At 35.1% G+C, this 15,479-nt stretch overlaps 2 protein-coding genes across 6 annotated transcripts in view; one reads left to right on the forward strand and one right to left on the reverse strand.

The window, feature by feature from the left end:
- Positions 1-214: 214 nt before the first annotated feature.
- NEXN (nexilin F-actin binding protein) lies at positions 215-15,457 on the forward strand (the record flags this gene model as incomplete). 2 transcript variants are annotated; one of them, XM_080622364.1, is made up of 12 exons in its annotated part: positions 230-256; positions 1,416-1,607; positions 1,748-1,826; positions 1,909-2,057; positions 3,413-3,454; positions 4,543-4,737; positions 4,816-4,989; positions 7,048-7,233; positions 11,695-11,892; positions 13,184-13,405; positions 14,458-14,643; positions 15,086-15,457. In XM_080622364.1, 12 exons carry the CDS (start codon positions 230-232, stop codon positions 15,455-15,457), a joined length of 2,022 nt encoding a protein of 673 aa, XP_080478490.1. The 2 variants fall into 2 exon arrangements, with proteins under 2 accessions (XP_080478491.1, XP_080478490.1); XM_080622365.1 differs by lacking the exon at positions 1,416-1,607 and having other exon boundaries at positions 215-256.
- Positions 5,312-15,479, reverse strand: part of FUBP1 (far upstream element binding protein 1) — a 36,949-nt gene continuing 26,781 nt past the window's right edge. For 3 of the 4 annotated variants that reach the window (XR_013957297.1, XR_013957298.1, XM_080622355.1), the window contains one exon: positions 5,312-6,503. Coding sequence is in view for 1 of the 4 variants with exons in the window: in XM_080622355.1 (XP_080478481.1) it covers positions 6,486-6,503 (18 nt within the window). In the remaining 3 variants the exon portion in view is untranslated. The remainder of the gene's footprint in view (positions 6,504-15,479) is intronic. The other variant, XR_013957299.1, reaches the window with a different exon arrangement.

A 15,479-nucleotide genomic window follows, 5' to 3' on the forward strand; every position in this document is an offset into this window, starting at 1 on the left:
TTCTTTTAATTACTGTTGTGCACTTAGAACCTATTAATGTCTTCAGAAGCCTCAAAGGACCAAATGAAATTGTGATACATCAGTTTCAGCCTATGCAAACTTATTTACTGGAAGATGGTTAAAGCATCATTTAAAAGGAAAAGAAAGGAATATAACTTCAACTGTTTCTTTCAGGTAGAAACTGAAAGCAATCTTAAACAAACCAGGTGCAGAACACAATACAGTAGCCATGAATGACATTGCACAGAAAACTGAGGTATGTACCAATTTTAAAGTAATTGAAGTAACGTAGTAATTTACAGTTAATGCTTGCAAAGAGTAATTACATGCAATTGTAAAAGACAATTATACTGGAAATCTGCTGGTAATGCTATTATTTTAAGATAATGGAAGGGCACTTGGATGTCGCTTAATGGAACTGTCTGATTTGACAGAATCTGTGAAATATATTCTTAATGCTATTAAAAAAAACATGAAGGAGAAAAGCAAAATAAAGGTAACAAAATATTAAGAAACTTTAAACGTTGGGGGAAATTCTGGGCACATTCACATGTAATTCTAAGTTGTAAATATTAGGCTACTGAGCAACAGGAACAAAACCTATTGGTTTAGGTGGAAAATATGAAACATGGAATGTTTTCAGCCATTTTTTTCAGCGCTGTTATATTGAGAACATTCCTGGAGTCATTACAGTAAAAAGAGAGAAAAATTCACAGTAGTTCTGAAAAGTGGGAACTTCGCTTACTGAACTTCTTCTGCTTGGGCATGTGCAGGATAAGCATTGGCAAAGAAGCGTCCATTAGCTGTCTCAGTATCAAAGTCCTGCAAGTCCAGTGATCTTGGCACTTTACAACATAAAATTGATGGATTTCCAAGTTTTTCTAAATATTTGAAAAAAAAAAGTATATCATGCATTGGAAATTTTAAATTAACAAGTACCACTTTATTTAAAAACCATATGGCTGTTGAAATTTTCAGAAGAAAACATACATACTCTACCATATGTCTTTATACCTGTTTGAAATGTTAGGGGTAGAGAGGCTTTTGGGTGACTGCTTATAATCAAAATCAGCAGTATAAATCTGTATTTGAATACAGATTCAGATACATGGTAACTGAAAATGTACATTCACAAAGTTCATATACTTAATTATTTAGCTGTTCATTACAGTTACTTACAGCCTAAGATTAATACAAGGCTAAATGTTGTTTTGGGGTTTTCAGTATTTATTACCATTTAAGAATGAATAAAATGCTGCTTAACTGATGACAGCTAGTGGCACAAAGTTCATAATTCCAAATGCACTTCTGTTTTACGTTTTTACATTTTTCCTAATCCAATCTATCAGAATATTTCTGTCCATCTGTTTCAACTTTCTTTTTCTTATCTTCATTTCTTCTTTATCTTCACCAAGATTCTGCTTTCTTCATCTAAACCAGTCCAAAAGTCCTATGTGCCCAAGCTTCACAAGGGGGATGTAAAGGATAAATTTGAAGCTATGCAGAAAGCAAGGGAAGAAAGAAATCAAAGGAGATCTAGAGATGAAAAGCAAAGAAGAAAAGAACAATATATTAGAGAGAGAGAATGGAACAGGAGAAAGCAGGAGGTTATTTTCTTTGCAAATACTTTGTGTTGTTTTAATATTCAATATTGTATGTGAAAATATTTTCACATTATTTTAAAACAATAATATCAGAATTTTATTTAAGGTCTAAAGACAATTTACTTTCTTGTTTCATCAACTAGATGAAGGAACTGCTTGGATCCGATGAAGATGATGATGCAAAATCTAAAATTGAAAAAGGTTATGTTCCAAAGCTGATAGGTAAGAGAGACCTGGCTTTAAAGGCCACATAATTCACTAGATATGTGATGCAACTACTGAACTGTGCATTTCACATTCACAGGAACTGTTAAAGGCAAGTTTGCAGAAATGGAGAAGCAAAGGCAAGAAGAAGAAAGAAAAAGAATGGAAGAAGAAAGAAAGCGCAGAATTGAACAAGATATGATTGAGAAAAGAAAAATTCAAAGAGAATTAGCAAAAAAGGCCCAGGAGGTATGGTCACCTGCTCACAACAGCCAGGACATAACTTTAAACAGTCACCACAAGAAAAAAAGTTGTCTTGATCAGAAAGACCCAATCTTAAGATTTCTGATAGTAGTGATTTACACAGAGATGTTCAATGGGATGGAAGTGAGAGATAATATTCAGAGAATCTTCATCTTTTTGCTTCTTTACAGTAACTATTTTTTAACTCACTAAATTTGAGTTACAGATGAAACCAGGCAGGCAGAAACCTGATAGAAATGTGAATCAGGCACAAGTTTTGGTGTCACAGGCATACAAGGGCTTATAGAATTTTCTAAACTAATTTGAAAATGTTTCCTATATTTTACCAGTCCTTAGACAAATTTTGCTTATACATTAGAGTACAGTTCAGTGACAGATGAACTAACGCAAGCAATAAGAAAATGCTACTGGCACACAAAAATAAGGAGGTACTAATGCAGTACAAATCATAAAACATGAAGCTCCAGATCATGTTTTACTTGTTTGCCAACATGTGAACTTTCATTGCATATCTATGTATACATGAACAGAATCCAATTTTTGTTAATGCTGAGAAAGCGCATTTTGCCTTTTGTAGAATTTTGCATTGGGGTATCATATTTAATTTCTTTTGTAAGTTTTCCTCAGTGCTGCAAATACTGCTGTGAGTGAGCATCTAAATGATAGACTATAACCATAAGCGAATTTTTATTTAACCAAAAGACAGCAGTTCTTAATTTGGCTTTGGTTTTGTTGTAAGAAAAGAGTGTTACAGGAGGAGCCAGTTTCCAAGAAGGTCTTGGACAGTATTTTCTATGAAGACTTTTAACATTTATTAAACTGTATTTTTAATTGGAAATATCTCTAGCGTATATTTAATCTAGTCTGTAAGGCAGAAGTACATATGTAGAATTTTAGAAAGTATATTAGCTTTAGACACTAACATACAAAGAGCATATAAAGCAAAGACTAGGCTTTTTGCAGGAGCTGGGGGGGATGACAACATGACTTGGATCAGTAATAATCGATGAGCTTGCTTTAGCTTTTTTTCTTCTTACACAATTCTGGAATGCTTAAATGAAGAATGGACATTGAAAGTACCCTTCTCAGAAATCTTAACAGTTCATCACTGAAGAGTTAAGAATGCTTTAGCTTACTTTCTGTGTTATGTTTTATGTTCCCTCTTCCTCAACAAGCTAACCTATCTGGAGTACTCCAACAAAGGTTCAATCATGATCATCTCGATGAATTTAAGTACTACATATGTATCACTGATGATACAAAAAATTTCCAGTTCTGTGTTTGCAAATCTAAGGCAAAGAGCCAAAGTAATGTAATCATATGAAATTCTCATTTAATAGATTGATGACTTTAACAATACGGGAACTGAATCAGCAGCTGAGGTAATCAGATTTTTTTAAGAAATGTTCACCTACATTTTTATTCACTTTGTGTTATTATTGTAATTCGGGCTGGGAAAACGGCGCACAAATACTTAACTGAAATCCAACCAAGGAGCTAACAAATCGTTAAAGTATATGGAATCGTGTCTGCTTTAAGTCGATTTATTTCAGTTTGAAATAGAGTCTGCACTGTGAATACTTTGTGGTTAGTTAAAAACATCTAAAATGTAAATATATTCAAAGCTACCAGAGGGAATTTGAGGTATACTGGCAGTGATACTCCAAATCCTCTGGCTTTGGAAAGTACCATCTTAAGAGCTCTTTGCCTTAAACTTGAAATTGAAAGGGGATCCTGTCAATATACAGATGCTTGAACACCTCAGTTAACATTTTTTTTTTTTCTTTTTAATTGACTAATTTACTGTATGTGTTTGGATTTTAAGTCTTGTAAAAGTTTTCTTTGAAAAAGCTAGGTCCAAAAGTCCTACTGTCTTTCACTAACACAAGAAAATCACATTCCTATGACAGCTTTGGGGAAGAAAAAAAAGCCCTGTTAATTTTAAGTTCAATATCCCTGTTAATTGTGGTATTTTGGGGGGCAGGAAAGGGTAAAATGTATTTTGGCAAATAAGTTGTGAAAATAGCATTGTAGCAGCAACATCCTTCAGAAAAAAATTACTCTGCCTAATAAATTACATATTGGCCTCCAGAACTACTAGCTTATTCCAACCACAGTGTTTCCTTTACATATTAAATGTACGACTGGAAGTAGACTGTGGCTACAACTGTGATGTAATCAAAATTCCACCTGTTCTTCTCCAAACCATGAATACTGCTAATGAAAATACGTAGAGATCAAGGAGTTTGCCAGCAGTTATGTTTAAAACGTAATTCAGTCTTGATGCTCTTCAGGAATTTCAAGAAAACTAGTGACTGTTACAGGCAAATGGGTTTATTCTTGTGGTTAACCCTCAATACAAGTAATTCTTTTGGAAGGTGTGGTGCACAGAGGTGAAAACAATAGTTTTAGTAAGAAATGAGTCTGAAGTCAAGCTTTATGAAGATTAAATAAATATCTTTTTGGACAGGAAGGGGATGATTCACTACTGGTTACAGTAGTGCCTGTAAAACCCACCAAAACACCTGGGAAGATGAAAATAAACTTTGAGAACACAGGAAAGGAGAGAGCAGAACAAAGAGAGAGAGAGGATGAAGAAGTGAAGCTAAAATATGAGGAACAAACCCCATCCCTTAAGGAAACCAAGTGCCTTTCAAGTGTCATGGTAAACCACTCATCTAAAAATATCTAAGAAATAAATATCTGTTATTTAAGACATAACAATTTTATTTTCCTTACACAGGGTGAAAATGAAGACAATAAAACTCCAGAGTCTCTGTCTCCTGGTAAGCTGAAAGTGACATTTGAAGAACTTGAAAGACAAAGACAGGAGAATCAAAGGCGGCAAGCAGAGGAAGAAGCAAGACAGCGTTTAGAAGAGGAAAGACGTGCCTTTGAAGAAGCTAGGCAGCGAATGGTAAATGCATGCTTTGTTCATGTAGTTACACAACTTTTACATTAGGATATGCTTTTACATTCTTTATTGTATCTGATTCTTCTCTTTTCTTACCCTTTACTATATTGCAGGTTTTAAGAGTCTGAAAATAAATTTCTGAAAGATGAATTTTTGACCTAACTCTAACTCAGTAACCACACTGACATAACGCTTGACATTCTTTTAGTAAATTCAGGAAATTAATGTGTTTTAAATTTGCCAGCAACCTTAGCAGGTTTTATATCTACACTTTGTAGTACCCCAAGCAGTAGACCCTCAAAAAGATAACCAGTTGTCTGTTTTGTTCATAACTAGTGCTTCAGATGTGTCAGTAACCAGTTTTTATGAAGACAGTCTGTAGTAACAGAATGCTATTTCTTATTCCCATATATTTACTTATGATAAATACATCCATGACAACTTTGCTCTTATGAAACAAGGTAAAAAAGACAATCAGCTCTCTTTGTATGTACTGGCATAAACAACGTGCCGGAAATTACTAGATTAAGCCCCAAGTTGTCAGAAATGTAGCCTACAATTCCTGTTTTATATTACTTGCAAAACTGCCTCTGTATGTGTTCTATATCATAAACCACACTTATTTTAGATCAATTATAAACAGATCTTGCTATAGCTTGTTCTTTGATCATACTAAGAGTTACGCACTTAGTCTTAATGTAAGATATACCAGGTAGTTTGTTCTGTATTTCCTCACTTCACTATATTCCAAAAGCATTTTTAAAGTTCTGTATTTAAATATCTTTCACGTGTACAATTATGATCATTATGACTTTGTTATAATTCGTATACAAAGAAGATGAATGAGATTTTATTCTTTCATTACATCTTTGAAAATATTTTTACAAATTTGCAAACTTTAACTTACACAGAGTACAATAACTATGATTGAATGTTCTTAGATAAACAGCTCAAGATCACTACGCTGACTACATTTAAAAAACATTCTAGACATTTATATTCTCAAAAAAAGAAAAAAAATAATCAAACCACAGAACCTCGAGAAAGCTGAAAGTCTGAAATTCCCAACTGGTCCAAATAGAGAGAGTTCTAGGTCTAGGTAGGTACCCAAATTGTAGTTTACTCATCCACCCCCACCTCAAATAAATCATCTAACCATTCCACAACAATAACCTTGACAATGTCAATAATGCACTTTATTTGGGGTTGGACAGGGGATGCTGGTGAAAGAGATCAGGGAAGAAAAGGAAGAAGAGAACTTAAAAGTCACTAGCTGTTCTTACTGAAGTTTTGTTCATGTCTCCCACCATATCTGCATTTATTAGCAAGTAATATAATTTACAACTTCTGTGCTCCAAAAGAAATCCGAGATGTCTTTTGAAGATGGTTCAGTCTTTTGTTCTTGATTGCAGTTTGCAAACCACAGCCTTCTCTCTGCAGATAAGTGTTACTGGAGACAAGCAATAGTGAAGAGATCAGAGTATCCCAGTTCCCTTTCTTTAGTGATGATTAAGTGTCTAAAAAGAAAAAAAAGAAAGGAGAATCTCAGTCTGGTGTAATAGCAAAGTGTTAATTGATTTAGTTTTGCTATAAAACTCTACAGCATTTATTTAGCTGGTAACTGCAATGGTGAAAACAATTTATATGCAAACAAAAAGACTTGACAGCATAAAGGTCTATTAAAGAGATGTAAAGAAAGTGAATAGGGAGTGATTTAGAGTAAATTATCCATCCTGAGACTGTAAAATACATACTTAATTGTTCAGCCTTTTCATTATAACACATTATTCTTTGAATTACACACTCAACAGATTTTTAGGAATTACAGAAGCTAAATATAGGTTACCAAAATGTGTTTCTTTTCTCCCTCCCCTGGCTAAAACCAAGACTAAAATATTTCTTACAGCAACCAAACTCTCAAAATATTTTTTCTCCCCCCCCGAAAAAAAAAAAAATTATGAAAGATCAGACAGGAATTAATGAAATATCTATTTACTATAAAGAATATTTTTATGTTTGGCTAAAGTCCTTTCTATTTATTCCTCTCCCTCTTCTCTGAAGATAAATGAAGGCGATGATGAAGAATCTGAAAATTCTGTTAAAGAATTCCGTCCTGGTAAACTCAGACTCAGTTTTGAGGAGATAGAAAGACAGAGGAGAGAAGAGGAAAAGAGGAAAGCAGAAGAAGATGCAAGGCGACGCATTGAAGAAGAAAAAAGAGCATTTGCTGAAGCAAGGAGAAACATGGTATGGCATTTTTGTTTAGTATATAGTTTAGTTTTTACCTAAGTAACTCTAAAGCTGCTCTATGGGAAAGCTCTAACTACAGTTAAGAATGCATGCTTCAACTCCTTCAGTAATTAGTTTACTTCAGTACTTACTACAAGGTGGTGGGGTAAACTAATCAAGTTCATTTACCAAAAAAATCACAGAAAAATCCTTCCTCACAGCAAGCCTAGAAAGGATTTAAAATAATTTAGTCAAAACCAGATATTTCCAATGGGTATTATTATGGTAGATACAACAAATTTAGAAAGCAGAATGTTTTCACAAGTAGGGTTTGGTTTTTTGGGGGGAAAAGCAATTCCTCTTCTCCAAGTTTATCTCCCTGCCTTTATAGGGTAGCCACCAATCAGCTCTTACTAGCTAAAGCCTAATTAATGGCATACTAGAGAAATGCCCACTGCAAGTACGAATTTTCTAGTCATCTGTGGTCCTTTAGGAAGGAAAAATTAAGAGGCTGAAGTCAGCTGATACTTTTATTGTATTTTGTTGCTTATTCAGAGAAACAAAAAAACCTAACTTGTAGCATTTACCCTTAGAACAATTCGTAACATGGATCTTCCTTAGCCACATTCAGATTTCTGTGATATGCAATGACTTCTAAAATTTGGGTTAAGATTACACTGAAGAAAAATTTTCAGGGATCTAAGATTGAGATATTGATACTATCTAAAGCAGAGAAAGATGCCCAATTTCAGAAAGTAGCAACATTATTTATAAGAAATAACTTGCATGAAGCTTTTCACTGTATTCTTCATGCCTATTCAAACAACTTCAAGTTGTTGAAGGCTTTTGGATATAAGCCAGTTACTTACTGGTGGTGGTTAAGAAACATAGTATTAAATTACACAAATACCACCTAAATGTAAGTATTTGTTTCAAAAGGAAGGCAAGATCCACCATACAGAACTGTGGAATAAACCAGTCATCTGGCAGTGTCTTCCTACATTCTCCTCTGTGGTTTTATTGGGAAAGGCCAGCTGCATAACTAATAGAATTTTCTTCATCATTCAAAGCAATGCTTGTGACACAAATTAAAACTTCATATGATTACACTGGACTTCTGCCATTCAATTACATTATGAAAAGCCAGCAGACAAATTAAAAAGAAAAGCGAAGAAAGAATGTGCCATCCTCTGTTTTCTTCCTGCTTTCTTGAGAACCTCTTTTTTCTGCCTCCATGTAGCAAGAACCTAAGCTCAAGCGTACAGTCAAGAAAAATATCACTGATTAAACAGGGTTTAATTTGTTAGGTGCAGCACAGAGTCTATGATTGCACCCTAACTGCAGACAGTGAAAACTTGCAGTGATTTAAGAAATTAACTGAAAATGTACTTTTACATTTTCATGTTTGAAGTTTTCTGTTAATTAGCATCTTGAATATGAACACATTTTCTGTTACTGATAACAAAAAAAATATAAGACCATGCTTTCCCTATTTTCCACAGCTACACAATGTAGCAGCAATACAGATTTACTTTTAAACATTTTAAGAATGTATTAGTCATCTCTTTCAGAAGTAGGAAAACCTCACACAATTTTTATTTAAGCATTTAAATTACATAGTTATTTTAGAACCTTTTTCATGTTGATTCATTTTAGATTTGAAAGCGTACACGCATAGAAGTAGCAATATTGTTGCTGGAAAACACAACCACCACCTCTTTTCAGAAGGATCTCCCTATTTCATGTTTACTTTTTCTGCATTCATACTTCCATGCTTCCCACCACTAAGGTGATCACTTTCAGACTGAAGCATTCATCTTTCACCCCTGACAGTCTATTAGAGAATGCATAAAGAACCTGTCTTAGCACAGATAAAAAAATACTCTTTTTTCTGTCAGTCACTGTTTCCTACTGCAAATTTGTTGACTGCTGCAAACTGTGGTTGGTACAGGACCATTTCTCACTACCATCTGTTCCCACTTCACAAAATACAGCTAAATATTTATTGAACCAACCACAAGGCGCTTGTACATCACAAAATTCAGCTGATTTTTTTCCTCTTTTTTTAACCAGGAATAAGTTGGGCTGCTGCCTTTTTGTAACTCAGTGATTCAAAAATAACAGAGCAGACAGCTGCTAGTGTTTGCTCACATGCGCAGCTTTTCAACGCTTACACATACGTGCATTGGTAAATTTTGAATTAATGCTTCTCCTGCCCACTTAGGTTCTGTATCTCTTTGAAGTGATAAGCACATGAACTAATGCATCATAACAAGACTTTCACATTTCTTTGTTAATTTAGCTGTGATTAGCCTCCAAAAAACTACGGGGCTATGCACTGTTTTCATTAAAGGAAATAGTTAACAGCTTTGTTTTCTTGACTCCACTTCTCCATAATGCAATTGCAACAAATCTGCTCATATTATGCAAAACAAATGAAGAATGGAAGGAATGGGGGCTGAAGTCCAACTGTAAGCTTACTCAGAGGGAAAATCTGAAGGACATCTATAGTGAATAGCAGCAGTATTTGAGTGGGATTGAGGCAAAAAAACTAAAGAGCTGTAAAAAATAAAAAAAAGATATAGGCAAAATAGGTCAAGACAGACATACAAGCTGAGATGGCACAAAGAGCAGTGAAAGGTGTTAAGTTACAATGGCAGTAATTAGCAATAAAGAGAAAACGGAGTGCCAAAGAATCTTGTGTTAAAAAGTTTGTTTCTTTATAAAGCTAGTCAAAACACTTTCTCAAATGAAAGTTTTGCTCTTTTAGTTCTTTCTAGCATTTGACTGATGACTACTGTTGGGAATGCCTACAGTTTAAGGAACATTGGGCTCTTCCATATTTGTAACAAGGCTTTTCAAACATGCACTGTAGTGCCAAAAGCCACATCACCATACAGTTCTAGATCAGTATCTGACCTAATACAGTCATAGAATGTTTTGGGTTGGAAGGACCTTAATGGTGATCTAGTTCCAAACCCCCTGCCACAGGCAGAGACACTTTCCACTAGACCAGGCTGCTCAAAGCCCAGTCCAACCTGGCCTTGAACACTGCCAGGGATGGGGCATCCACAGCTTCTCTGGGCACCTTGTTCCAATGCCTCACCTCCGTGATTTATGTCATGATTTACACAGTCAAGTTTATACAGGCCCAGATATCCAGAGTTCTCCTTCAGGAGAACTCAGGTAGAACTAGAAAAAGAAATACCAACCAGAGCTGCATTTATGTTTTTCCTCTTATTTGATTCTTGACTTGGGATTATTTTTTTTTTTTTTTAATTTTGCATTTGAAGAGCTATTATTTACATCTCCCAGAGTCTTTTCTTGGGTTCACACTCCTCTTTGGACTTACTCCCAGAAACTGTATCCCAACACCTTGTAACTAGCTATTTAGTTTGAGCAAATGCAAGCCTTAATGCAACCCAGGCTTTGCTTTCCAGAGACAGCAAATTAGAAAGATGGCAGAGCCCCAGGCAAGAAATTACATTATTCTTGAAAAAGCAGAGAAAAAGACCCCACAACGTTGCATTAAAGAATGTGAGATGAACACAGTAAATTGAAAAATCTCACATTTATCCACAGAACATTTCTGCTTAGTCAATCTCTGTTAATAAATTTACATAGTTACATGCGCAAACATACATTTATATAGGTTTTATCAAGCAGTTGACCTTGCTGCTTAAACTCAACAGACTGTCATACTCCCTGGCCATTTTTGTAGCATAGTTTCCTGTTTTGGTAAAACTTTGTTTCAACAAATACAGTTTGATAAAGTATTTTTTCTTACACTTCCTGCTTTTCGAAGTAGTTAAATTCACCTTTCCTAGGCCCTACCATCTTACAAATTAGCTACAAAATAAGCAGCTTGCTCATGAATGACTATGAAAGCCTAACCCTTCCTGAGAAAGGATAGAGAAATGAGAAAACCCTTGCTGTTGGGTTGTACAAACCAATGAACTGGCAACATAACTTCGTATAATCAATCTGTACACAAGAAGAGTTTCTTGTAGAAAATTCTGTTCAGTTCTGGTTACTGGGAATACCAGTGTTGCTTAAGAACAGGAATTTAATCCGGTTTGCTTAAGAAAAGATTACAAGCACATGTACTTCTGTGTCATGAGCAGTGACACTGAAACACAAGCACTTTGTATAATGATAGTCTGGGAAGTAAATGGAAATCAACTGTTTCAGGTCCCAAAGCTGCATTAAGGGGACATCCTCTCATCACCTTGCAAAAGAGACTGCATTTTAATAATCATCCTCACCCTCATTATAAAAGTGTAGCATTGTAATAAGGAAGACCTGAAGTCAAATACCATTCCTGCAAACATGCTCCCCCCCAAAACATTAGAGGAATACTCACATTGCATCTTACTGTGGCAAATGTGGTAAAAGACTCAGTTTTCTTTACGTACTAGAGTGCCTGAGCACTGCTGTGATTTCATCACAGGTATCATTAATGCTCTCAATTTCCAGCAGGTGCTGGATGATGAATCACCAGAAATGTTTAAAACATTTTCTCAAGAATCTCTTGTACCTGGTAAACTGGAAATTAATTTTGAGGAGTTGCTGAGACAAAAAATGGAAGAAGAAAAGAGACGCACAGAGGAAGAGCGTAGGCAAAAGTTGGAAATGGAGAAGCAAGAATTTCAGCAGTTGAGACAAGAAATGGGAGAGGTTTGTATATCAGAGGATATGCTATGCATATTCTGAATAAAAGTAAATAGATTATTTCAGTTATTAAAATCTCAACGTTTAAGAATGTAACTGAATATTCCTTTAGAACCAATTTTGAATCAGTACTTCTAGCATTATATCAAAAGAATGAAAAATAGAAAAATATGTATCTTATACGTTTTAAAAATATTTTTATCACTAATCTACCAGTAAAATGCTTTTATCCCTTGCCACCTTAAAAGTAAAAACACAATTTCAAACTTGTAATGTTATTTTACAGTCACTTCTGAAAATTCTACAGCATTACTAAAGCTATTATGTAATATTTACAATAACAGAAGAGCAGAAACATCTAGTTCCTAAATGAAAATACAAACTTGAAATTAAGAAAGAGCAAAATTCTTGCTTTTCCTCAAGGGAATGCGGTGTTAACTAATTAGGAAAGATTACAGTGGCCTCAACTTATTTCTAGTCGGTGTATCAAGGGTTTGAAGACTGTCACAGTTGATCTTAAAAATCACACAAAATTTGCTTTGCATACCAGATGTTTAAAACATCACGTTCATGAACTTTACGCTTCAATTTGATTTGGTTGTGGATGGCAATTCTTTATTATTCTCTTTTGAATGTTAGAGGACTACATTTTTGTTAAGCTAAGCTAAGCTAGTGAGTAATAAAGGCTCCAGCTTACATTGGAGCCTTTATTCACTTAAACTTTTTAAGTAAATTTCATATTACATGCTGGGTAAGAAGAGAGAGACAGGGTCCTCCAGCTAAAATGCATATACATCTTAACTGTCAGTCAGAGGTCATAAAAGGAGGGAGTAAAATAGCAACAATATCAGCTTCAGACAGGGTTTGACTACAAGATCCAGAACTGATATTTCCAGTCACAACATCCTGAAATCTCTTTTGCTTTTTACTGAATTAACAAAGTAGCTGTATTTTAGAAAGTTATATCATATTGCAAGTAAGCCAGAGAGGTAAATTCTTGATCAAAGATAACTAAGTTCTTTATATTGCTTGGTGTCTGGTTTTCTGAGTCTGTGAAAGGTGGCTTATTGACAGCAATTTCAAACAAAGGGTACATTTAAGCAAGATACTGTAAAATCTGTATCTAGTTTAGAGAATAGCAAAGAAAAAAAAAAGATATAAAGAAAATGTCTATGCTGATTTCAAATAACTAAGAGAACTGTTCAAGTGTATTAAGTTACACCTACCTGTGGGGAGAACAGGTAGTAAAAATACCTATGGCATTTTCCATCTTAATCATTCTGCAATTTCTGAACAGCTGGAAGAAGAATGTGAAACGTTCGAGCTAAGCAAAGAATATGAAGAATTAATAAAGCTAAAAAGAAGTGGTTCTATTCAGGCAAAGAACTTAAAAAGCAAATTTGAAAAAATAGGACAGCTGTCTCAAGAAGAAATACAGAAGAAGATTGAAGAAGAGCGAGCAAAGAGAAGGGCAATGGATGAAGAAATAAGAGAAAGGGAAGCTGAAAAATTTCAAGAGGTAAATTGCATTCTCTTTATGTTTATGATGTACTTAACTCGCACACTGATAATCCAGGAGCTGACAGTGCTGCTGCTTTCAAAGTTTGCCACATTTCCAAAATTATTTTCTCCCTTCCTTCCTGTTGCCACCTCAGCATCTCTGACAGAAACAGCACTAGTTTATTATCAGTCATCTGGTCAAGCAGACATCTGTTTTCTGCTCAAAGTCCTCCTCGATTCAGCATCTTAACAACCTGAAACCTGCCAGCCTGAGGGTTTGAAATATTATTTGAGAATTACTCTGTTAATCATCACGAATTGCTTCTCCTTCTGAACTCTAATTTATTCTCTACTGTATGAATTAAAACTAAAACACAGAAAACAAACGATACCACTTGAAGATCAAGTCTTAGAATCAACTCGTTTCTCAGGATAGAGCAGAAAAGGAAGTCTACTTATCTGTGCCTCAGACTGGAATCTCTGGCATTTTTCAGAGGGGGAAAATAAGAAATTATCAGTCTAAGCAATAAATCAACCCAATGCCTTGTGACCCAAGACACTAATGTCAGCTTTCATGGCAGTGCACAAAACTTTTTACAGCAGCAAGCCTGATCTGAGGTTCCCATTCACAGTGGTCAGTCACTTCAGAATCAGCTCAACACCTACCTTTTATTTTTGAGCTTTTAATGACTGACACTGTAATGATTTTTCTATAAGGTCAACCTGTGTTAGCTGTTGAAGCTACCCCAAACACTATGGCATAAAACTCAAGTCACTAAGGATTTACCATTCCCACATGACAGTATTTAACTTTTATATGAAAATAAATCCTTAGGAGTATTTCTCTACCCAAAATATTTGAAATTACTTTGCAAGTATTTTGCTCTGTCTCTGGGATAAGCTGTTAAAGAGACTTGATCTTAAACCCAACATCAAACCTCTGAGAAAAACAGGACTCTGCATGGCTTTGTTCGGTTAAGAACTACTGCTCTACAAAAGTCAAGTTTATTACTGTACATATTTAAAAGGTAATAAATAAGTCCTATTTTTTAAAAATTTTCCCTTCACAAGGATGATGAGGTAGATGTGAGACCAGCTAAGAAATCTGAGGCTCCATTTACTCACAAAGTAAACATGAAGGCCCGTTTTGAGCAAATGGCAAGAGCCAGGGAAGAAGAGGAGCAGAGAAGAATTGAAGAACAGAAGTTACTACGCATGCAGTTTGAACAGAAAGAAATCGATGCCGCATTACAGAAGGTATAAATTACAAAGTGCCTTTTCCTCAGTCCTAAGTGTCATTTAACTTAGCTTCTGATTACCCCTGATGGCAACACTGCCAGAGGTATAAAAGGAACATTATGCTGTTTTAACAGCTGCTGTGAATTGCTGCAATAATGTAAAATTGCTTTTGGTGTTTTCACATATTCTTGATGCGTTCAGAGATACAATGAACTCTTCTTGCAGTATTCTCTGAACAGTCTGAAAATGAGATTTTTTATTTTATGCTTATATTTTGCCCTAAGACTACAGCTTCGCTTGTTCCATATCTAGATTCAGTGCATTATGGTATCTAGTGGGACAGGTGGGCATTTCACCTTCTCAGAAATGTGGTTAACTTTCTGTAATCAAATATGTTATCACTGGCAGTCATACTGCTATTGCCACTTTAAATGTTTTAAATCAACTTATTTTAAAACAGAAAAGGGAAGAGGAAGAAGAAGAGGAGGGAAGCATTATTAATGGTTCTACTTGTGAAGATGAGGAGGATCAAGCTCGATCTGGAGCACCCTGGTTCAAGAAGTCACTGAAAAACACATCGGTTGTTGATGGCGAGCCAGTGAGATTTACAGTTAAAATTACTGGAGAACCGAAACCTGAAGTTACATGGTGGTTTGAGGGAGAAATGTTGCAGGACTCTGAGGACTATCAATATATTGAAAGAGGAGAAACCTATTGCCTTTACTTGCCAGAAACCTTCCCAGAAGATGAAGGGGAATATATGTGTAAAGCAGTCAACAACAGAGGCACATCTGCTAGCACTTGTATTCTTACCATTGAAAGTAAGAGTTAGCATTTTCATTTGCTTCGTTCTC

This window comes from Psittacula echo (genome assembly GCF_963264785.1).
Source record: "Psittacula echo genome assembly, chromosome: 7".
Taxonomy (NCBI): domain Eukaryota; kingdom Metazoa; phylum Chordata; class Aves; order Psittaciformes; family Psittacidae; genus Psittacula; species Psittacula echo.